This window comes from Botrytis cinerea, chromosome 4 (assembly GCF_000143535.2).
Source record: "Botrytis cinerea B05.10 chromosome 4, complete sequence".
In the NCBI taxonomy this organism is placed as follows: Eukaryota; Fungi; Ascomycota; class Leotiomycetes; order Helotiales; family Sclerotiniaceae; genus Botrytis; species Botrytis cinerea.
In genome coordinates this window covers 1,502,338-1,525,041 of record NC_037313.1, presented here as the reverse complement: position 1 = coordinate 1,525,041, position 22,704 = coordinate 1,502,338, and the positions used below count along the sequence as shown (strand labels likewise).

General features: G+C 44.2%; 11 protein-coding genes across 12 annotated transcripts; 5 read left to right on the top strand and 6 right to left on the bottom strand.

Moving 5' to 3' along the window:
- Positions 1 to 282: 282 nt before the first annotated feature.
- On the bottom strand, positions 283 to 1,596 carry BCIN_04g04330 (hypothetical protein). Of its 2 annotated transcripts, XM_024692591.1 has the most exons (2): positions 594 to 1,596; positions 283 to 505 (listed from the first exon to the last, which is right to left on the bottom strand). In XM_024692591.1, exon 1 carries the CDS (start codon positions 1,459 to 1,461, stop codon positions 997 to 999), a length of 465 nt encoding a protein of 154 aa, XP_024548370.1. In that variant the 5' UTR covers positions 1,462 to 1,596; the 3' UTR covers positions 283 to 505; positions 594 to 996. The 2 variants fall into 2 exon arrangements, with proteins under 2 accessions (XP_024548370.1, XP_001557555.1); XM_001557505.2 differs by having other exon boundaries at positions 283 to 1,596.
- A 214-nt stretch (positions 1,597 to 1,810) lies between these two features.
- On the top strand, positions 1,811 to 3,266 carry Bcarg3. Its single transcript, XM_001557504.2, has 2 exons — positions 1,811 to 3,091; positions 3,144 to 3,266. The coding sequence occupies exons 1-2, from the start codon at positions 2,029 to 2,031 to the stop codon at positions 3,185 to 3,187; spliced, it is 1,107 nt and encodes a 368-aa protein (XP_001557554.1). The 5' UTR covers positions 1,811 to 2,028; the 3' UTR covers positions 3,188 to 3,266.
- Positions 3,267 to 3,942: 676 nt separating this feature from the next.
- On the bottom strand, positions 3,943 to 6,551 carry BCIN_04g04310 (hypothetical protein). Its single transcript, XM_024692590.1, has 2 exons — positions 5,055 to 6,551; positions 3,943 to 4,993 (listed from the first exon to the last, which is right to left on the bottom strand). The coding sequence occupies exons 1-2, from the start codon at positions 6,270 to 6,272 to the stop codon at positions 4,190 to 4,192; spliced, it is 2,022 nt and encodes a 673-aa protein (XP_024548369.1). The 5' UTR covers positions 6,273 to 6,551; the 3' UTR covers positions 3,943 to 4,189.
- A 978-nt stretch (positions 6,552 to 7,529) lies between these two features.
- Positions 7,530 to 8,647, top strand: BCIN_04g04300 (hypothetical protein). Its single transcript, XM_024692589.1, has 4 exons — positions 7,530 to 7,760; positions 7,902 to 7,957; positions 8,024 to 8,172; positions 8,259 to 8,647. Exons 1-4 carry the CDS (start codon positions 7,567 to 7,569, stop codon positions 8,301 to 8,303), a joined length of 444 nt encoding a protein of 147 aa, XP_024548368.1. The 5' UTR covers positions 7,530 to 7,566; the 3' UTR covers positions 8,304 to 8,647.
- A 342-nt stretch (positions 8,648 to 8,989) lies between these two features.
- BCIN_04g04290 (hypothetical protein) lies at positions 8,990 to 9,964 on the bottom strand. The gene is made up of 5 exons (XM_024692588.1): positions 9,919 to 9,964; positions 9,777 to 9,854; positions 9,620 to 9,697; positions 9,406 to 9,544; positions 8,990 to 9,344 (listed from the first exon to the last, which is right to left on the bottom strand). Exons 2-5 carry the CDS (start codon positions 9,843 to 9,845, stop codon positions 9,298 to 9,300), a joined length of 333 nt encoding a protein of 110 aa, XP_024548367.1. The 5' UTR covers positions 9,846 to 9,854; positions 9,919 to 9,964; the 3' UTR covers positions 8,990 to 9,297.
- Positions 9,965 to 10,164: 200 nt separating this feature from the next.
- BCIN_04g04280 (hypothetical protein) lies at positions 10,165 to 12,559 on the top strand. Its single transcript, XM_024692587.1, has 6 exons — positions 10,165 to 10,910; positions 10,971 to 11,356; positions 11,439 to 11,605; positions 11,658 to 11,871; positions 11,920 to 12,105; positions 12,162 to 12,559. The coding sequence occupies exons 1-6, from the start codon at positions 10,556 to 10,558 to the stop codon at positions 12,312 to 12,314; spliced, it is 1,461 nt and encodes a 486-aa protein (XP_024548366.1). The 5' UTR covers positions 10,165 to 10,555; the 3' UTR covers positions 12,315 to 12,559.
- Positions 12,560 to 12,967: 408 nt separating this feature from the next.
- On the bottom strand, positions 12,968 to 13,892 carry BCIN_04g04270 (hypothetical protein). Its single transcript, XM_001557500.2, has one exon. The coding sequence runs from the start codon at positions 13,711 to 13,713 to the stop codon at positions 13,171 to 13,173; it is 543 nt and encodes a 180-aa protein (XP_001557550.1). The 5' UTR covers positions 13,714 to 13,892; the 3' UTR covers positions 12,968 to 13,170.
- Positions 13,893 to 14,011: 119 nt separating this feature from the next.
- Positions 14,012 to 16,264, top strand: BCIN_04g04260 (hypothetical protein). The gene has a single exon (XM_001557499.2). It carries the CDS (start codon positions 14,058 to 14,060, stop codon positions 15,984 to 15,986), a length of 1,929 nt encoding a protein of 642 aa, XP_001557549.1. The 5' UTR covers positions 14,012 to 14,057; the 3' UTR covers positions 15,987 to 16,264.
- A 42-nt stretch (positions 16,265 to 16,306) lies between these two features.
- On the bottom strand, positions 16,307 to 17,555 carry BCIN_04g04250 (hypothetical protein). The gene is made up of 3 exons (XM_001557498.2): positions 17,155 to 17,555; positions 16,866 to 16,981; positions 16,307 to 16,754 (listed from the first exon to the last, which is right to left on the bottom strand). The coding sequence occupies exons 1-3, from the start codon at positions 17,270 to 17,272 to the stop codon at positions 16,587 to 16,589; spliced, it is 402 nt and encodes a 133-aa protein (XP_001557548.1). The 5' UTR covers positions 17,273 to 17,555; the 3' UTR covers positions 16,307 to 16,586.
- Positions 17,556 to 17,694: 139 nt separating this feature from the next.
- BCIN_04g04240 (hypothetical protein) lies at positions 17,695 to 20,527 on the top strand. Its single transcript, XM_001557496.2, has 4 exons — positions 17,695 to 18,677; positions 18,734 to 19,046; positions 19,167 to 19,343; positions 19,441 to 20,527. Exons 1-4 carry the CDS (start codon positions 18,346 to 18,348, stop codon positions 20,137 to 20,139), a joined length of 1,521 nt encoding a protein of 506 aa, XP_001557546.1. The 5' UTR covers positions 17,695 to 18,345; the 3' UTR covers positions 20,140 to 20,527.
- A 5-nt stretch (positions 20,528 to 20,532) lies between these two features.
- On the bottom strand, positions 20,533 to 22,584 carry Bcguf1. Its single transcript, XM_024692586.1, has one exon. The coding sequence runs from the start codon at positions 22,551 to 22,553 to the stop codon at positions 20,580 to 20,582; it is 1,974 nt and encodes a 657-aa protein (XP_024548365.1). The 5' UTR covers positions 22,554 to 22,584; the 3' UTR covers positions 20,533 to 20,579.
- Between the last annotated feature and the right edge of the window lie 120 nt (positions 22,585 to 22,704).

Genomic DNA, 22,704 nt, shown 5'->3' with positions numbered 1-22,704 from the left:
AAAGTGGCAGATCTGAGATATCATAAAATAGCTTTAGGGGCCTTCCTCTTTTGACATTTTTCATGGCTTAGCTATTTCCTTGATTTGGAAGACACTAATTCTTTCCAAGTTGAGTTTTACCTCCTGAACATGCTTTCCTGATGGATAAAATCAACCGCATACTACAATATACACTCTTCAAAAAAGTTGTTTTCCAAATGTCAAAACTCGGTGTCTTAATTCTCAGCGACGGAGCTGATCGTAGCAAACATAAACCATTCGCCAGACCCATGGAACTTGTGGTGAGAAGGATCCGCCCTAAATTTTCTTGCTCGCTCTGGAAACTACGATAAATGCATAAATTGGCCGTTTACGATTAGCATTCATCCAGGAAGGCTTGATCGGTCAAAAGGGTATATATGTAGACTGGATCCCCGTCTGATTTTCACTGAAAGATTTATCTTCAGAGAGTATAGATTGTCGTGGGCTTGCAGAGAACCCGAGGAGTGATAGTCATGGCCCAGTCCTACACGAATTAGTCAACGTACGATCACTTCAAGAGACGAAACACTAGAAAATGCAACACAAAACCAACTTAGGTAGTCTTTGCTTACGGAATCCAAGTCCTACAGCTAGTATCGAAAGCAAATCCATATTGAGAATCCATGGTATTACGAGGAATAAAACTGTATATTGTTGTCTTCCCTGGCCCTTGAATTCCTCGTTCCGATTCGATAGATTGATGTCGAAATCACCTATCGTTTCCCTTCCTTGAGTCCATCAGCCGTGCCATAAAAAATGATCATAAATTAGATGAATAACGCCAAAGGGTTCATTCAAGTAGAGACCCGCTTTCCCATTGCCAAAGTAAGGAGCTAGTCGTGTCGAAAATGAACAAATCAACAATGAAGGACAACTTTTCTTGACAAGTGATTGAGGCCACCCAAATATGAGCCGAATTCAAACTTTTGTCGGAGATGATGGCTGACCAAAGCCCCAAATGATATTGCCGTCAAATTATTCCTCCATATCTTCCACTCCCCCGTCTTCTTGTTTCTCTTCCACCACGTCTTCATCGCCAGACTCGACGCCCCATTCTCGCTGCCTTATCGAGCCCGGTGCTCGTAGACTATGCTTCTGTACATAAAGACTAACTTCTTCCCCTTCCCCAGCATCACTACTATGCCACTTCACCAGACCATTACGCTCTGTGACTTCAATGCCCGCTTCTTCAACATCTTCATACAAGTGGATATACTCCCGATTGACAATTTTCTTCAACCCGTTCGTCGCATCTTCAACGGTAGAGAAGACGCCTTCCACGGCTGTGTGATCTCCTCCAAAGGAAGTTTCATGCAAAACAACATAGACGTATTGCTTGGGTGGGGCATCCGACTTCTTGGCGCGCTTTGTCTCGTGCTCAGAGGAAGGTGTGCTTGTGGAGCTTGAAGCTCTCTTGGAAGAAAGCGTACTGCTAGACATAACTATGGCTGTATACTCGATTGACGGTGGAGTTGATATTATGCTTCAGTCGGAGAGGGCACAATCAAAGTTTGCAATATTTATCTGGGATGCTCATTGATGCACGGGCCAAAACTCACCTGTCCTGTCTCACTCAGTAGAAAGCTCGTCGGGAGAAGTATTTGTGGAACGTCCTCACCGGGGACACATTTCTTTGCCAAACCCATCATGCACAGAGTACAAACGTTCAAATTTGCCATCCAATCAGTACGTTTGTATATCGACGCATTGCCAAATATGGCTAGCGTTGATCTGCGGGGTCCCAAAAAGTGCTTCGAAGCTTTGAGCACAACTCAGGAAAAGTTGGGGAGATAAACAATTAATAACATTGACTCATGAATTGACTCACTATCAACATCACATACATATTTGAAGTGAGATCTGTAGGTGAAGTTACTATAAATTGTCTCGAGGCTCTAATAAAACCCATCTTTTGTACATTTCTCTTCTTCTTTCTCTCTCACTGAGCTCAGGTTGATCTCCCAACAATTTCTGCTCAATTGGCATATCTCTATACTCACCAACAGAATGGCTCTCAATTCGTTGCGCCCTGGATCTCGAGCTCTGCAGAGCTTTGGCAGAGCCCAATTGCGTTCTTACAGCCATGCATCAACACCTCTCACCTCACCCTTCGCGCCCCGTCATCTTCTCTCCATTGCAGACCTCACTCCTTCCGAACTTACTACCCTCGTTCGCTCCGCACATTCGCACAAGCTCGCACTGAAATCTGGCGCCGTTCCTACATCTCTCCTCAACTCATTGACTGGCAAGGTAATTGCCATGCCCTTCTCTAAACGTAGCACTCGTACGCGTGTCTCTACCGAATCTGCGGTTACCACAATGGGCGGACATCCTATGTTTCTTGGTTCCGGCGACATCCAATTGGGTGTCAATGAATCATTATACGATACCTCAGTCGTTATTTCGAGTATGACTGCAGGTATCGTAGCTAGAGTTGGGCCTCATTCAGATGTTGCTGGTCTGGCAAAGTGGTCGAGTGTACCAGTCATCAATGCTTTGTCTGACGAATACCACCCCTTACAAACTATCGCCGATTACCTCACAATCCACGAAGCATTCCCCTCGCAGCCTTCTAGAAGCTCGTCACAAATTACACCAAGTTTGGGCTTGGAGGGAATGAAGATTGCTTGGATTGGAGACTCAAATAATGTTCTCTTCGACCTTGCAATTGGAGCAATGAAATTGGGCATCAACATTTCGGTTTCATCTCCAGAAGGCTACAAAATCCCCGAATATATGCGCAAGATTATCCAATCTGCCGCAACTACAACAGATACTCCAGGAACACTCACAGAGGTTTCTGTGCCAGAGGAAGCTATCAAAAATGCGGATGTATTGGTGACTGATACATGGATATCTATGGGCCAAGAAGAAGAATCAGCAAAGAGATTGAAGGCATTTGCAGGTTATCAAATCACCGAGGAAATGGCAAAACGAGGCGGGGCTAAGGAAGGATGGAAATTCATGCATTGTTTACCGAGACATCAAGATGAAGTCAACGATGCAGTATTCTACGGCCCCAGAAGCTTAGTCTTCCCAGAGGCCGAAAACAGAGTTTATTCTGCTATTAGTAAGTCCACACATCACCGAGAATCTATAAATTCCGTACTAATCAAACATAGCTGCTTTGGAAGCATTTGTGGTTAACAAGGGTAAAATTGTATGAAGGTATTTGAGTTAGCATATATACCAAGGCGCTATCTGGAGTATAAAAACAATGGTAATTTAGTAATCACAGAGTCACATTATGAACCATGGCTCATGTTTGAAAATAATCTTGTCTCTTCTGGGCATTCTCTTGTCTATGTTATCCTCCTTCAACTCTTCCCAAAGTTCAAACACCAAAAATCAGATGGGTATCCAGCTCGGCCAAAGTAGAGCACAAGATTCACCACCCGGGAATGAACCTGGCTGTTGAAAATCTCTCGGTAGAAAAATAAAGAAATATCGCTCCAGGCCAACAAAAAGCGCCAAGGCCCCATCCTGAGGACTACTTTGCTACCGGCAACAAACTCCATAGTAACCACCTCATAAGTTCCAGTCAATCAAATAAACTTTACCACTATCCACCAAATAGGGCTCTCTGTCCAGCAAGTGCCCTCTTCCCAAGAATCTATTTCCCAATCCCTCATTCTGCACCTTCACCAATTAATTAGTACTACCTCCGAGCACAGCATACATGTGAGCATTTCCTTCTTTCATTGGTTCCCTTTTCGATCACAACCCCTCTAATTTTAACCATGGATGATGAATGCAAAAGATGTAACCGTTAGATGCATCGAGGGGACAAATATAATTGTTTTGTAACAGTAGACTTGTTCAGTGTAGCCATAGACGAGGAAAAGGGTTCAGTAGAAGCGATTTGGCATTGTGTCTCGCGAATCTATTACCTGAGACAAACATACTGGCCGTCTCCTAGCCTGTACCAGAGGAAATCAGCCCTGCGGGTGAAATGATTGCAAATTGTGATTCGATATGCCGCGATGATTGAAGTTGATTGGAGTTCCATCGATGTATTTTCGGTTTGTATAGAGAAACCAGTGTTTTTGTGTGCCATCTTCGTTGAGTATGTGTTAGAGTTTTTCGATATAGATGGTGTTTCGAGTAGCTTTAGGAGTCCGTCATATGAACACCCATCCTGAGACAGCACCTTGGGGTTGCCTGTTTCTCAACTGACCAAGATGGTTGTTTCATAGTAGTTGTAAGGTCTTGGAGAATCGAGACCCAATGACTGATAACCATATTGCAAGGACCTCCTGACATTAATCCTTACATCTCTCATTGTTTCCACGACGTTGGTGGCTTCAGGACTGCCATCATTCGGGTTATTGCGAAAGTTTTCAGCCACCTGAGGGAAATAGCGTTCTATGAAAGCGTCTACTTCCTCTCTCAGTAGATTAGGCCGTCTCGCCATCTCAGACCTCCATCTGTCAAAGTCTCGTTGCAAACGTTGACTTTGCCGGACTTCTGCATCGTCCTTCACAGTCTTATCGATTCCCAAGAGGTTGGCTACATTGAAATACCCGTCAATGCTCAGGTTTCTCCTTAGGAGATCACTCAAGGTGCGATACCCCGCCTCGTTGTAGGCGATCCCAAATTGCGCATTCCACATTCCCTCAATGTAGGACACTAGCTGTCGGCCAACCCAGATCCACGGTGCGCGGCAATTCACACATGTAATGTCGGGCTGTTCGTCTTCATAGTTTGCCTGGGCCCAGCTCCAAACGCACTGCAGATGGACATTCACCCCACACTGGCCTCTGCACCACGTGAGGGGTGCGTCGCCTTCGAGATTTTCAAGGCAGATGGGACAAGCTTCCTGTTCGTCGACTGACTTTTGTATGCAGAATTTATCGCTTGATAATGGACCCATCCAACAGCGCTCGTCTCCCATCATGCATTTGAGCTCGGCCTCCAAGAAAGTAGATTGATGACGAAGTGGCGCCGACAAATTCAGGAATTGCGTGAGAATCTACAATCAAAATTGTTAGTTATCACTCATCTTTGATATGTTAGTAAATAAAAAGACTTACGAAAACAAGATGGACGCAGAGCATGTCCTTTCTGCCATCAGGGCAATTGCAATCTGGCTTCTTTTTTATGCAGACCATGTACACATTACCGCTGGTGCCGAGAACAGCGAGCTCCCTGTGGAACTCAACGTCATCTTCTAACTCTATAGCACCCCACTTGTCAAGACAATGTAGCTTCTGAGTTCGAGCAAGTTCAAGCAATCTTTGGAATTTGGCGGTAGGCTCCGGTAGAAAAGGTTCCAGGCGTTCTTCTTCAACCAATACAATTCTGTCGCCAATGTAGGCCTGGGACATGGTAGCTGCACCTTCTTCCTCATCGCTAGAATCCTCAAGCGTGAGGTCAAAAAATGTTGCGTCTCCATTTGGCTGAATATCTTGAATTGATGGTGCTTCGGCTACTGGAAGCACACTTGAAGCTGGCGATAAATTATGGCCATGTTCTTCGTCGCTGGAATCTTCTAACGTGAGGTCAATATATATTGTACCTCCACGTGTCGAAGCAATTTGACTAGATGGCCCTTCAATTCCTAAAAGCAGGTTTGAAACTGGTAATAAATCAGCCCTCGAGCCCCGATTTTCGACGACGGAAGCTTCATTTGAAGCAGGTGGTGAAGCAGTATCTGGGGCCCGGGTTTCATTGTGGACTGCTGGTGTGCGGGTAGAATCTTGACGTGTACCTCTGCGTCTAATATTCGAGGGGCGTTCATCGCCACTGATATCAGCATCGTAGTCAAAGTTCTCTTCATACGAGCGTTGCTGTGAAGTAGACCCATGAGCTTGATGAGTGGTGCTTGGTTGAATTGTCTGGTCAGCTCTTGATAGAGGACTAACTAGAGTCGATTCGGTTTGAGCCTGAGCGGGGCCGCCAATTTTGGCGAAAGTGCTTGGAATTTGCTCTTGCTCTTGTCTGGAAATGGTATTACGACCATTGAAGATTCCAGATTGTCTGCTGCGAGGAGTCGCCATTAAATTTTGCGCTGGTGTATCGATAGCCATTTCCGAATCAACATTTTCGTTTGAGTTAGAATCACCGGCTCTCGCTCTTCGAGCTTGTGGTTCTTCTTCATCTGAATCCTCGTTCAAATTGCGCGAGCGCTTTCTAGTTGCTGAAAGGGGAGCTAATTGAGTATCCATATCCATCGAAGGAGTGGGTGAAGAAGTGCCACTGAGTGCGGTTGAATCGGAACTGTGACTCATTCTGGATGATAGAGAAGGCATGTTTTTTGAAGATCGAATGTTTGGAGGCGAATAAGGAGGAAGGGAAGTTTTGTTCGGTGTTATATTTGGAGAGATATTGACAAGTCAGTAATAGCTTCTTAAAAAGAGGTTATCGAGAGAAAACTATGGTATCTGAAAGTATCAATCAAGAAATGTAATACGAAAATGTAAGCCTGAATTGTATAGGAATCTTGATTAATCGAAAAGTTGTTTGGAGACGACTCGAGATGCTGTTCAGATATTTAGAATATTGTGTGTAAGAGCATGAGAGCAAGAACCTTATATAAGAAATTATGGGAGACATGGTAGAGGAAATCATCAACCGACAATACACCCATCGCTAGTGTATATAATTCATTGGTTCTGGTACAGCTGACTATAGATAGAAAGTTGAAGATTTGATTGAAAAGTGAATATATATTAAGAAAGACGGCCGTAGAAATGCACACCCCGCCAGTCACCTCTTCCATCGATGAATGACATTGGCAACTGCAGTATCTTCTGTTTCTTCTTCTGAAAATCAACGGGGATTCAAAAGTAGACTTGAGAATAGCACAGTCTTGCCTCCTCGCTCGAATTGCGGCTAAATAGTTCTCTAATAGCATATCTTATTATTGTCAACTCCCACTTTGTCAAACTATACTAGATCGCGGCTTGTGAATGTTTTTGCCAATGACCAAACATCAAGAGGTTTAAAAAGAGGTTTGGATTATCACTACAAAAAGAACACTTCACTGGCATCTGTTTTCCAGATGTGTGCGATGCTTTCCAGACACAGAATATGGGATATTGGTCGGATCTTACCAGGAGGTACCGTTGCAACAAGCGATCAGAATTACCCAGAGATACCGGTATGTGGAACGACTGATTCGTTTCTGATTTCTTCAATCTTGTATATACTATATATTTTAGACCCATATCAATTAAATTCGGTACTTCAATTTCGAGTGGCTTGTCCAGGTAACCTCGTTATAGAAGGTAAGGTTAGAGTTAGTCTAATATCTACATAGCGGCCATACCTAAACAAAAGTCCCCCCAGAAATTCTTTTGTAATCAAATTGATGATACGAATCATTATGATGAAGCATTATCTCCTTTTCGAAGCGAACCCCTCCTTTCCTCGCACACCCCGCCCGAACTTTTCCCGAGAAGGGCGCACGATATGCCCTTCACCTCTATCAATATGCACCGTCTCAATATCAAAACCCCACTTCTCCTCTCTTCATAAACCACATCACCATCACCATCACCATCCCCGATCCCAATCCCAACCGTCGACTATCTTATTTCTCAAATGTCCTTCTTGCGCTTGAGATTTGTACCTGGCAAATTATATCCTAAACAACTTACGTCTTATACTACCCGTCCGTTCCCAGCAGTAAATATCCGGAAGATGTCTTCAGCAGCAGCACCAGCAGAGAAGTTTGAGTGGTTGGTTGTGTTACCTGATAATGAAGGGGCGCTGGAGAGAAGAGTCAGTGTTAGACCGTGAGTTTCCCTGTGGATATGATGGGTTGTGTGTGGGAAGCTTCGTACGAGGAACTCTCACGAGGTGCTTTGTTTTGAGGTGCTTTGCAACAGAAAGTGGTGATGTGAGCTTGAGATGTACAGGAGCTAAGAAATTGATAGCAAGCATTTTGAAGGTCTGAAGACCGGTCTTGAATCTGGGTTCTGGAAGATGGGTGGTAAGTTTCACCATTCTTTCTTTAATGTATCATATTTGAAGACATTTTACTGAAAAATTCCACCAGGCGCCTTTCTCTCCGAGCCGCCAACCGGTGACTCTCCATTAAAGTTCCAAGGAAGTTGCATGATCGCTCTTGCCAGTAGCAAGGAGGAAGTCATTGAGGTATTGAAGAAGGATATTTATGCCGAAAATGATGTTTGGGATTTCAGCAAGGTATGTTTTGTATCACTACCGCAAACTTTTGTGATCACGGGCAACGAAGTTATGGGGCATGGGATTGATTACTGATGTGTGTGCAGATCCAAATTTATCCCTTCAAGTGCGCATTCAGGAAGGAAGCGTAAAGAGTTGGAGGTTGTTTTCAGCTAGTGCAAGTCATTTTTGGAATTCTTTTTGATCGAGCGTAATACCAATGCTTGGGACAAAAGATGATGTTCGTGATATAGTCAATGAATCAATCATCTATCACATTTGTTTCATGCCCTCCTATCTGTTTTGAAGTCGCAAACATCAAAACTACTTTAGGATCTTCACCCTTGGGACATGTCATGTATTCATACTTTGTGAATGGGAACGGTATGGGTATCACATTGCAAATGTTCTGGGCCAAGTTCTTCTGTTTTAGAATAATCTCGACGATTGAGGCTGAATAGTGCGGCGACAGAAAAAAGATTTAACATAGAACCAGTGCCCAGAACAAAAAAAAAAAAGACAATAGATGAATGCTGGTGTTCAAGTGCGAGAAGAAAGATTAAATTATCCCGAGTGAATTTTAGGATAACGCAAGATGGAAGATGAAAGGAAAGTAGTCGCAAAAGAGAGCCAATGAGATGGATGAATTGACGACCTGTGAGATGATGAAACGGATTTGGATGAAGTAAATGCTGTACAGAATATGGGGGGAAGTAGACATAACATGGAGTATCAGCACGTTAGTAGTAGTTAGCGAGGGCTTGTCGACAAAAGATTGTAGACCAGCAGAAGGTCGGTATTGCAGATTTCAGGTGTGGCGTACTCATGAAAAACACTTTGAGAAAATCCTGTTTGAAATCTTGAATTTGATTGTTCGATCTGCGTCTCCAAAGTGCATGCCTTGGAAGCCTGGCATGAGGCTCGTTGAAATCATTCTTTGGCATCTCAATCCACCCTCATCATACATAATCACGACGTGTTCATGCACTCGGCAGTATAGATGGAACCAGGTTTTTTATCTTTCGGAAGAATTCATGAATGCTTGCTTATTTATGGAAGCTACCCTACCAGCCCAATATTGCACCGAGGGAAGATAAACCGTGGCCATGCATTTGAAAGTACGGAGAGAAAAGGTGAGATAGATATTTAATCGAAGAGACCGAAACCCATATCCTCGTCTGACTCCTCCTTGGCTGTTAAAACGGTTAGTATATGGATTCTCTAAAATGCGCGCAGTTGCAAGAATTATCGTACCCTCTTCTTTCTCTTCCTTCTTCTCCTCAGCTGGGGCAGCGGCGTCACCGCCGGCAGCAGCACCAGCAGCAGCTGGAGCGGCTCCACCACCGGATCCGACGTTCAACAAAAGGTCCTTAACATCCTTTCCCTCGAGAGCCTATTAATTCCAACAATCAGCACTGTCCGTAGTTCCTCATTCGTCAACTCAGTTGTGTGGATTTCAATCGCATACCTTGGCGAACAATGAGGTCCAGATTGGCTCAACATCCTCAATACCGGCGGCCTTGATGAGAGTTTGCAATTTGTCGGCCTATTTATATCGAGTCAGCCACTTATCCACCCAATCGAGTATTCTCGTTTCTCAATCTTGAGAATGTAGGAATTCGTACAGTGATATCGACACCGTCATCGGCGAGGATCAACGCGGCGTAAGAGCTGGCGAGTTCTGCGTTAGACATTTTGAATATCTAGAATTGATGAATTAGCAAGAGGCGCAATAAACAAGAATGCGACTGCGTATTTGCGACATACCGACAGATGGTTGTTTTGTCGGTAGGTTGATGTTCTTGAAGTCGTCGATGGAAAGGATTAAAAGTTTATGGTGGGAGAGTTTTGGGAAATTCGAAAGTGTGCGTGACTAATATCTTGCCAGGGTTTAATTGGGCAGCAAGCGATAATTTACGGGGAGCCATCCTGACCAATAGAATGCAGATGCCACTTCTTCTTATGTAATCATCTACGATCTTCCATTTCTCCCATTTCCAACATAAATACACAGAATACGCAGTAGGCATTCAATACTCAGTCCAGCTCAGATTAATACTCTTCCATCAATCATCATGATGTCTCAATGCTGGCTCACACCCGTCGTCGCTCGTCAAGGTACTGTGACATGGTGATTTTAGTAGAGAATTAGCATCTCGCAACAGTAGGTGTATGTAAGGTACATATGATACACATTATCGCCGGCTTCACAAGCAAAAAACGGTATCAAAATTGGTTCACCGTAAATGCAAGGCTGAGATTCTCTTTGTGGAACATGCCCCGCCTTCCCAACCATCCAATAAGGGAAATATTATGACATAGCCAGTAGCTCTTTACTAAGAAACAGCCTATTAGGATCAACACTATTCTATCGATTTCTAACTTACCGATTCAACAACAGCGAATGATAGTAAGAAGCTCCATCTACATCATCAGTACTTCGATTATTGGCGACTTTCAAAAATACGAATCAAACAATCAAAGTCTTCAACAAGATACAAGCAAGTCATCAAAGTCTAGACCCCAGCCAACAACATTCATCATGACTGATACCCCATCTCATCCGCTGCCCCTTGATCCTCGCGAGCAGCCTATATTGGAAGCGCTCGTTTCATTAAGGGACGAATTGACTCTTCTAAAGCAAGATAGAACAACGTACATCAAGGCTGCAGATGTACTTGTTCTGCAAGGCAAAGTAGTCGAACAAGTTAAACTTTTGAATGAGATAAGAGCCGATAAGCCCGATGAGCAAAACCGAGGTCAGTCATGAGAGGTGGAAGTTTGATATATATTGCAGTTGCTGATCGAGAACCTTACAGTGGATCGCGTGTTGGATGGATGTTTCCAACTGCTCTCCCTATTCTTTATGACCATTGGCAAAACCAACGAAGCACCCGCAGCCTATTCCCTCACATCCACAATCAAACGCCTACTCGATCACCTTACCGAAGTCGATCTCTATTGCGAGAAGGATTTAGCACACATTGCGCAGACTCTTGACAGACTAGGGGGCATTGTGAAGAATGCTAAGCCGTCTTATTCCCCCTTTCTTCTCACTCTTCTCGGTAACAGAATTGATGTCTGCCAACGATCATTGAAGAATTTGAGCAAACGACTAGAGCGCATTGGTGCAGACTTGTTTCCCATTCACGAAAAGATCATATCAATATTGAGATCAATATCATTGGCAAATACTAGGACCAAGGTGAGATAGTTGTTATGATGAACCCCCTCATCTTGAGTGAAAGATTATTTGAGCGCCATACTGATTATGATCTGGAAATTAGTTCTCGACAACAGAGGTGACGAAGCTCCAAAATCAAATAAAAGAGATTGATTCTCAAAGAGTTGATGGAAAGTTTGTAACAGCCTCTGGGGAAACACCTCCAGGAAATGATGAAGTTTGTGAATATCTGGAAAGGTGTTTGAAGTGGGCGGAAGTTGTGCTGGAAAGGTTGGTTTATAGATATATCTTTTCGACCTACAGTTCACTGACGATCAATCAGAAAGGGACAATTTCCAGAAGCCTTTCAAGGACCCTATTCCGTTCTAGTTGAGATCCGAAACAAACTTGAGAAGCTATCTTTGACTCAAGCCTGGTCATTGAGGGAAACAGATTTGTACGACTTCCAGCGACAACTAGACAGAATCGACGAGAGCAGAGTAGATGGCAATTTTGTTGATGCTGAAGGAAAATTTGCCGAATTATATGTCCAGCGGGTACGTACATTATGCTTTTCTCTTTGATATACATACTAATTAAACTAGACCTTACTCTATTTGATTCGACGTAGCTATGCTTATATTTATTTTCTCATGGTGTCCTCCGAGCCAGTTTCTGAAGCACTTCTTCCGGTCTATAATCAACTTCAAACTCTGAGACGATGTCTCATTGAAGTTAAGAATTCCGGTGGAGTCAGTTCTCCAAGAGAATTGTATCCTTACAGCATGAAGGTGGGATATCCCCTGACTTTCTTGTGATCCTTGACTGTGCTGATATATTACTGTAGTTAAATTCAATCGACAACATGCGTGTAGACGGCAAATTCATGGTCGGGCCAGATATTCCTGAAGGCCAAGGCAGCGTCACTGATCTCCTTGCAGAATGCTTTGAGCTTAGTTATGACCTACGTGTGGCCGCGGAAACCGAAAGTGATGCATAATTAAATAACTATTGCTTTAGTATTTTTGGGAGTTTGGTGGCATTCGCAGTGATTTTGATAGTCTACAAGGCTGAGGGCGTTCCGGGCAATGATTTGGGATAAACTTCATCAATATTTTTAGGTATGGTGAAGTATTTGTAAGATATCTGGATCAGATACAAGGTACAGGTGGCAATACCAGGGAAACTATGGGGAACCATTAGTGTACGAAAAGTCACTCATATTTGCATATGACAAGGCGTGCAATGGAGCAGGTTTGATTTCATATTGATGGCGATGCTAAAGTGAATTGATGTGGATTGCAATTGGTATTTCGTAAACTATGGGGAGAGTCTAGGGACTTCTAGGTCTTGAATACCAGGCGGGTCCTTTAAATTCTACCCTTTCTCTTCTTTTCCCCCAGCCATCGCAACGAAAAAGATATCCCCATTTCCAATGTCCCTCAACAACGTGATCCACCAGCCCAAGCTCCTGTTTGCTGCAAGGGCGTTCTTTCATCTCTATCGACTATGGATATACGGTACAATTTCTCCCCTCTCTGAGATGTACAGCAAATCTTTCGATCTTTGATGTAATCAAAATTACTCTAAGTTGTTCAAAAGGCGATGGTAGGCTTCATAACCATCTGTAGCTAGCCTCGAGGGGGCTCAATATGAGGCTCCATATCACTTCTCATTGCTTTATAGCTCCGCTAGAATCACCCGGCACAAAAAGTTTGCGTAGCAGGACTACAAAGTCTGAAATCAAGCATGCCTTCATCCCAATGCTTCTTCCACGAAGTCCGCGATTTGTGCAACTTCGTGTACTTATACCACAAGTTCCAGCTTTCCGAGAGTCGAAAACCATTGACAGAACCTCATCTAGCTCTCATAACACTGACATCCTCAATTGCACCATCCCCGCTGCTTTTTGCCCCTCCTTGTCCTTGTCCCTCCCCAACCATCTTCTCAATAATTTTCGCTTTTGCCACTGCCCTCTTATACCTATCGTCGAAATCACCGACTGCTTCTTCCGAATTCTCTGTCGACAAACTTTCTGCTTCCGCTAATGCATGAAATACTTTTACATGTTTTGCCAATCTCTCATTTTTGGCTAGTTCAGCCAATTTGAGATCATGTGATTTCCCTTCCTTCTTTGTTTGACTCTCCGGCTTGATCTCTGAGCTTGCGGTTGTGGAGATTTTGGACTTTTGAAAAGAAGGGGTTCGGTTGGCCCATACAATGGATTTTCCATGTAGTCGACCCATTTCGACGTATTTTTCGAATCCTTTTTCAAGTCCGAAAGTCCGCCCTTCTATACGGCCAGCGGTTATGCCTTCGGAGAGCCCTTGTTTGTAGCCGTTGGAATAAAATTCTTCCTCCAAGTTGAGGATATCTTCAAAAGGATCGAGAGTGGCCATTTTGGTGTGTGATGTTATTCGATGCACTCTGAGAAAACGATAGAAACAGACGTTTGAAAATCGTATATCAAAATCCGTAATATACTACTTCGACTGAAAGTTTGACTAGAACGAAACTTTTCCTTCTGCGTCGAATTTTGAGCACTCAGATTATATCTTGTTGAATTTGCTTGCTAATCATGAAATTTAAAGAAAATGCAATCTTTCGGATTTCCCATAGCAAGAATGGGTTACATAAGCAGAGGACCCCGCCAAAGCCTGACTCACCCTCACCCGAGTAACATTAATAAAATCCACAGCGGGGTTCTTTCTCTTGAGGTTTCCTTCCCAACACATCAACCAAAATGACGACTCCAAACATTATCCTCCCCGAGAAGGGCAAGAACAACATCTTAATTACCAGTGCCTTACCATATGTGAACAACGTTCCTCATCTTGGAAACATTGTTGGTAGTGTGCTGAGCGCCGACGTATTCTCCCGTTATAGCAAGCTGAGAGATCGCCCAACCCTCTATATCTGTGGTACTGACGAGTATGGTACTGCTACGGAAGTCAAGGCTTTAGAGACAAAGCAGACTCCTAAGGAGCTTTGTGATGAATTCCACAAAAAACATAAGGATGTTTACGACTGGTTTGAGATTGGATTCGATTACTTCGGAAGGACGACTACGGAACAGCAAACGATCATCGCACAAGATATCTTTATGAAATTACATAAGAACGGGTATTTGGAGGAGCGCACAACTACACAGCCCTACTGCGAAAAGCATCAATCTTTCCTTGCGGATCGTTTTGTCGAAGGTACTTGCCCTAAGTGTCAATACGATGATGCACGAGGTGATCAATGCGATAAATGCGGTAGTCTTCTTGACGCTTTGGAGCTTATCAACCCTGTTTGCAAGGTCGACGGTGCTACTCCCATTCCACGCGAGACGAAGCATATATTTTTACTTCTCGACAAAGCACAACCTGCGATTGAGGAGTGGTTCAACAAATCAAGTGAGGAAGGAGGATGGCCCAAGAATGGTATCAGTATCACAAACTCATGGCTCAAGCAAGGATTGCAAGGACGCAGTATTACTCGAGACTTGAAATGGGGAACACCAATCCCTCTGCCAGGTTATGAGAACAAGGTTCTGTATGTTTGGTTTGATGCTTGTATTGGATATCCATCGATCACTGCAAACTATACAAAGGATTGGGAGCTTTGGTGGCGCGATCCAGAGAATGTTAAGCTTTACCAATTTATGGGCAAGGATAACGTTCCGTTCCACACTGTCATTTTCCCCGGATCCCAATTGGGAACTGGTGATAAATGGACAAAACTTAACCATCTCTCTACAACCGAATACCTGAACTACGAGAATGGTAAATTCTCTAAATCGAGAGGTGTTGGTGTTTTCGGTGATACTGCAAAGGATACTGGCGTTCCACCATCCGTATGGAGATACTACTTGTTGTCAAATCGACCCGAAACCGCAGATTCACAATTTGAGTGGGCAAACTTCATTCAATTGAATAATTCTGTCTTGCTAAACAACTTGGGCAACTTCGTCAACAGAGTTGTCAAATTTGTCAATGCAAAGATGGATGGAGTTATTCCAGAGTTCTCTCCAGAATACAAAGACGAGAAGTTCGATGCCCCTGCTTTTATCGAGGAAATCAACGCTCAGTTGAAAGACTATAACAGCGACATGGAAGCTGTAAAGATTCGCGTTGGTTTAGATCAAGTCATGAAGATTTCCACCAGCGGAAACAACCTTCTTCAATATCGTCTAGATAACGCCAACCTTGCCGAACACCCAGAGAGAACCCACACTGTCATCGGACTCGCTCTCAATCTCGCTTACCTCATCGCATCCATCACATCCCCTTTCATGCCCTCAACATCCGAGTCCATCGTTTCTCAACTATCCGCCCCACTCATCTCGATCCCTGACAAATGGAACCCAGCTGTTCTCAAGAGCGGCCACAAAATCGGTAAACCAGCATACCTCTTCACGCGTATTGATGAGAAGAAGGCCGACGAATGGAGAAAGCAATATGGAGGAACACAAGCCTCTAGATTGGCGGAAGAAGAAGCTCAAGCAAAGAAGAAGGCGGATAAGGCGAGAGATAAGGAGAGAAAGAAGGCAAAGAAGGAAGCGGAGAGAGCGGCTAAAGCTGCTGGAGGCGCTGAGAAGAAGGAGCCAGATGCTGGTATTGAGACTGAAATTCCTTTGAGAGGAAAGGTTGCGGAAGAGCAAGCTCCTCCTCCTGCAGCTGCACCATGAAGAATAACCAATAGATATTTATGAAAAGGAATGTGAAGTCATATTTAGCGGCGATTTGGTGATGGGGTGTGCAGAAAAGGGCGTGGAGTTTATGCAGAATAGAAGAGAGAAAGGGAAGACCCTTGAAACTCATGATATTTGGTAGCGAAGTAGGTTTACAAATCAGTTTTTGCTTGCTAGAGAGCAGAGAATAGCATTGGTTCACAACAACCAATTTGAGGAGAAACAAATAAACGAAGTCAATGAATAAAAAAGAGATTATAAATGTTGAGGAGACATTTTCACTAGGGCACTGTGAGCAAATTTGAAATATATCGAATTGGATTGAAAGGTGATTTATCATTATCATACAACTCCCATCATCATGCGGGCATCATTAACTAACTTGCGAAGAAAAGACCCTTTTCTCCATAGAAGTCCCATTCCAAAACCATGCAACCGTATCCGCCATAAAAAAACAAGTGACTATCTCTCGCCTGATACGTTCGAAGCCACATCATCATTACCCATTAATGACATCACAATTTGATATTTTGCACATGTCTCAGCTCCTATGCGAGTGTAAACATCTCGTTTATGTGGAAACAGTATTTGAGACATTTATTTCCCGCCAAACCAGCTGGAAATACCACTCTTTGCCTTGGCGGCTTCGGCCTCGACTTTGCGGTCTACCTCGTCGATTTTCTTCATGGTGGTTTGGGCAGCGTCGTTCTTGTATTGCTCGAATTTTCCTTCGGCTTTGGCGAGTTCGGCGCGGGCTTGGCTGGCCTGTGGAATGGGAGTTAGTTATTTTTGAGGGTGAGAGTGGGAGAAGCTGTAGATTATGGGGGGAGGGTGCATGGAAGTAGTGGGCCAGAAAGGTAGAGATGGTAGACGTACGGCAGAATCAAGCTTAGCACCCGCTTCGGAACCCCATTTCTCGGCTTCCTTTTGAGCTTGTGTGCTGCGGCCTGGGATCTCGGACTTTACTTTTGCGGAAGCACGAGAGAGGTCACCTATTTTGGTATTCTGGTTAGCTATTTGTCCAATGCGGGGGGAGTATGATGTTGTGTGTTGTGTTGTGGAATAAGGGAGTTTGAGGGATTTGGAATTGGCGAAATCTGGTGGCGATATTGAACGAAGGGGAGGGGGGTAGTGAGGCGAAATGGAAATGGAATATTGCACATACTTTCAAATTGCTTCTCGGCAACCTTGGGACTTCCACCGGCGCTGTACAAATAATAACCTACGCCACCGGCGGCGGCAAGACCGATATAGAGAGGAGCGCGGGAACTTCGTTGAGCCATTGTTATATGTATAGAGTTGATTGAGATTGAGAGTGTTTGTTGATTGTTGTAGAAGGGATGGTTCGTACGGAGATGGAAGTATCGTAATGTTATTAATGTTTATGGTTATGTTCAAAGGAAGTAGAAGGAAGTGAGAGAGAATCGTGAAGTAAGGGAAGGTGGGACGGAGGGCTTTTGTAGGTTATGGGTTGATTGGTGAATTCTTGTTTGTGAATTCTATTACGACGTTGCTTCTTCCTTTTCTCTCTTTCTCTTCTCTTCTTTTCGATGATATGATGTTTTCTTGGATGGTGAGGGGGAAGTGTAACGTCATAGGTGAGCTATCCCGGTCCAGACTGGATGAAAGCTCGGGACGAAAGCGGCGGGGGTGTGGCGGTGCGGCTTGGTAGGATCACGTGGGAGTTTGTGCCAACCAAATAAAAGCAGCATTCGATCTCAAGCCACTGTTCTCACTCGTCAACATCAACATCAAGCATGGAAGATCTGTGCTGGGATCAGATACAGATGCCAGGATGCCAGAGCAGATTATCCTAGCGCGTCATCAAAACGGGGGGCGCGCAAGTATCAAAGCTACCAAAGCTACCAAGCTACTTACTTTCTTCTTAGTCGTTGATTCTGTCTTCTCTTCTTCAATTGATCCAGACTGAGTCTAACTGCTTAGACGACAGATAGCTACCCAGCCTAGCTACTTGGTACTTGGCAGTGCACACTTGCTCTGTACATGGTTTTTGGATGCTCAATTGAACTGAATATCGATTGTTCCAACAAAATAACTTGGAACAGACGTGCAACACAATTCCATTCGTGACTCTCTTTTAATAGTAATTAATCAAGGAACACTCCTGGGGACTTTACCACCATTACACTGTGGCCCAGTAGATAGCTTGGCCGGGCTATCAATCCTCTAGACTCTACATGCTAGATTCTCAATACGAGCATTTTTAACCAAAACAAGGCCGGCTTCGATTTTAATTTTAATTTCAAGGAGAGGAAGACGGCCAACCATCCAGCCAGCCAGCCAACAGAAGCGCAACTTAATTCAACGGCGATGCAGTTCTCGTGAAATCGAGAGAATGTCCATTTTACAATCCAAAAATAAAAGGCCTGAACCATTAACTGATGCTGATTATGATCATGAAATTGGTTTGGAGGATCATGCAGATCCAAATGCGATTCAAAGTCGGAGTCGAAGTCGGAGTCGTTCAAGAAGAGGGCAGGTCCAAATTGATGATCTGCCAGCGATAGTTGTAACAGATGCGTCGTCGAGGGATCGTGCGGATGAGCCATTGAGGAGAAAGAGGTCTTTGAGAGCGGAGTTGACAAGGAGGAAATGGAGGAAATATAAGGATGCGCATGTTGCCGCAGATGAGATTGAAGACAGTCCTGTTAAAGTCAACTCGTTGGTGTATGCGGCTACTTGAGACCATTCATGCGTGCAAGTCACTAACTTCATTCTTGCAGAACCATACCTCCAGAAGTCTATGCTGCCGTTGATGATGAGGAAGAGAATCGGGGCCGAAGTCGAAGAAGAACAAAAGCTCAACAGGAACGGGACAAACTGCCTTACGAGATTGATATCTTATATGAAAACGAACGAGGGTTGATTCTATGTGGATTGCATATGTTTTCTGGACAAGCGTTGGGGGTTTTGGATGCCGCGCCTTGGACCAAGATTACGAATAAGCCCAGCTTGACAGATACTTCAAATGCACAAGTACCAGATCCAAGTTGGGAATGGGCGTGGCCGGAGTGGATTGTCAATCATGATGACGGGGTAAGCATATCTACAATTCGGGATTTGGATCATTAGACTGGACTTTGGACTGGACTTTAGACCACCAACTGTCCATGGATGCGCTACTGGAATTTTATACTAACTGTTAATGTTAATTAGGTCGATGATGAAGGGTGGGAATATTCTTTCGCTTTCTCTAAGAAATGGTCATGGCATAATGCCAAATGGTATAGCTCATTTGTTCGAAGAAGAGTATGGATTCGAAAACGAGTCAAAAAGGGTCAAATGCCACTACATGATCACATGCTTAATGAGGATTATTTTACCATATATCCAGTGAGTACTCTATCATTATCCATTCTCGTTCAATTGAATCCAAAATCCAAAATCACCTCCAATTATGATTTTCAGCAATACTGATTTCATTCATCAGCCACGTAGCAGAAGTCGCGCAACAACTCTTACAGGCCCCCATGCTCTAGATGCAGATGGTCGAAGTCGGAACAGTTTGGCAGCCTCCAGCCGCAATTACGAGACCGAGTGGAAGGTCGAGGAAATAAGTAATATTGCAACGCTCATGAAAGTGCTCCGAATCTGTCGAATTGATAGAGAGAAAATGGAAGCAGTGGAGAGTTTTATCAAACATGGAGGCGAGGAATTGCATTATTTGACAGAGCCGGAACATATGCGTGAGATTATGAATATGTTTATTTTTCAGGCAAGCAGACGGATTTTGCTAGCGAGATTGATGAAGGAATTTGAGGAATCGGGTGGGGAGGTTGCGGAGGGTAACAAGGAGGAAGAGGATGAGATCGAAGGCGATAACGCGAGTATGAAACAAAGACAACGTGCCAAGAATCTGGAAGCAGCACTTAAAGCTGCAGATGAAGAAGTCAAGAGATTGGAATATTGGAGTGATGTTCGACGTATGGCCGAGAAAGGAGAGACGATTGGGGCAGTGGATGATGAAAAAGGATGGGATGGGAATTGGGAGGGCTTGGATGGAAGTGGACCCAAAGATGCGAAATTTGATGGCAAGGTTATGGAAGGGAAGGAGGGGGATAGCATTGATGGGAAGGAAAATGAGAATAGTGATAAGAGAGACAAGGGAAAGGAACGCGCTCAAGATTAAATGGGGCTCGCTTTTTGGGGGGAGCGATTAATGGGTTTATATACATATGAGTGGTTCAGTCAGATACACGGGTATGACGGATCGATGGGTCTTGGGAATGGCGTTTTTTAATCTCTTCGATACCTTTGAGTGGAAGTCGAAAGAAGGTGCATAGCGTTTTGGGTTATAGATTGGATTGTATATTTTAAAGTTGTTGGGTAGTATTGGATACTAGGTAATCCGATACTTTTTGTAGCTGAAGCAAACAGGAGTTCAAGGGGGAGGGGTGGCAAATGTGGATAATTGGTAGGATGGAAGTATGAAATACCCGGATAGGATTAATATGGGACGAATGGAGGTGAAAGCATACCTAGTTTTACTTCCAAAATAATAACACGTTGTATAAGGAAAGTGTGGTATTCGATGCATGTATTTATTCATTAAGCTTGTCTACAGCCCCTTTACTTCGCCAAAAATTTCTGGAAAGCCTCATGCTCAATCGCAATATTGCCTACGGCCTTTAACTTCTTTCGTCCCTCCTTTTGTCTATCCAACAACTTTCTTCTTCTCCCGATATCACTTGCGTGCAACTTCTGCAGCACATCTTTCCTAAACGGCTTCAGCGTTTCTCTCGCTACAATTCTTTTTCCCGCTTGCGCCTGGATAATAACCTCGAACATTTGCCTGTCAACATGCTCTTTGAATTTCGTAACCCATTGTCTACCTATCTTTTCCGTCTGGCTTGTGTGTACTACTCTTGCCACTGCGTCAACTGGCCCCTTATTAACGAGAAGTTGGAGTTTCACAATACTACTCCTGCGGAAGCCGGCATCCTCATAGTCGAGACTTGCGTAACCTTTCGTTGCCCCTTTGAGTTTTCCGAAGAAATCGTCAACGAGTTGGGCGAGGGGAATGTCGTATTTGAGAATTACTTGGGTGGCGGTGAAGAAGGAGAGATCGACTTGCTCGCCGCGGTTTGCTTCACAGAGTTCAATTACTTTGCCGAGATATTCTTCGGGGAGGGTGATGGTTGCCGAGACGTAAGGTTCTTGAAGTTCTTGGACACGTTGATGTGTGGTTTCTTGTTCGGGAAAGAGGGCGGGGTTTTGGATGATGGACTCTGTCCCATCGCGCCAGATAACTTTGAAGGGCACGGTGGGTGGTGTAATGATGATACTCGCGCCATGCTCTTGACGAAGACGATCTTCAAATACAGAACAGTGAAGAGTACCTAGGAATCCTAGACGCCACCCTGCGCCAAGTGCTTCTGAGGATTCCTTTTGTAAAGTTACACTTCTGTCGTTGAGTACGATTTGGTTGATAGAGTCTTCCAAATGATGGTAGTCGCTCTGATCAACTGGGAACGCTGCCACAAAAACCATAGACTTTGGTTCCTCGAATCCAGGATATGCCTCTACTAGATGTTCAGAGCCAACAGTGGTATAGGTATCACCACTAAGAGCCTCTTGACTTTTCTTCATACCAGGGTTGAAGTAGATATATCCAACCTGTCCAGCCCTCAGAATAGTTTGAGGTGTCTGGTCCGGATACATGATTCCTACCTCGCCCACGAAATACTTGATTCCCGTTGCAAAACTCACAATTTGGTCACCGGCCTTGATCGTTCCATCGAAAATCCTAACCAGTAGAATAACGCCCTTGTAGTTATCGTACCATGAATCTACTAACAACAATCTCAATGGCTTAGTATGGTCGCCAACTGGCGCTGGAATTTGTTTAATAACATTCGGAAGGATTGCTGGAACATTCAATCCTGTCTTTGCGCTGACCAGAACTGCATTCTCGGGCTCTAATTCAAATGCTTCTTCCATCTGCTGTAATGCCCTCGGTGAGTCCGCAGTCGGTAAGTCCACCTTATTAACCACTGGTACCAACGTCAACCCCTGCGAAAATGCCAGATAGAAATTCGCGACCGTTTGAGCTTGCACTCCTTGACTTGCATCTACTAGTAACAGAGCCCCTCCACAACTAGCATAGGACCTCGATACCTCAGCTCGAAAATCCACATGTCCCGGTGTATCGACTAAATGAAGTAGATAATCTTCCCCTTCATGATTCCATAACATACTACATGTTTGCGCCTTGACAGTAATACCTCTTTCCCGTTCCACTTCCAGCTTATCCAAGATCTGTTTATCGCCACCGGGTTGGATCGTGCCCGTTAATTCGAGTAATCGATCACTAAGTGTACTTTTTCCATGGTCTACATGTGCTACGATGCAGAAGTTCCGGAATCGCTCAATAGGTATAGCTTGGATGCGACGTTCTAGATCCCCAACGATTTTCTTAGCAATAGCATATCGTGTCACCGATGTGGTGAATGTTCGAGGAAAGGCGAGAGGAAGGAAATGGGATGCATATTGAGATCTGATAGTGCTGGGAAGCCTAAGCAGGTTCAATGGACATCGCTGCATTTGTGGAGTGGGCTTCACAGCATGAGGACGCGGGGTTGAGGATTGGGGAAATTTAATTTTGGGGTTGCTTTGCTTGCGACGGAACTTCCCGATACGGCGGTCGCTGAGGCAACCGATTAATTATTTTGGGTTCTTTACTTTCTTTTTATCG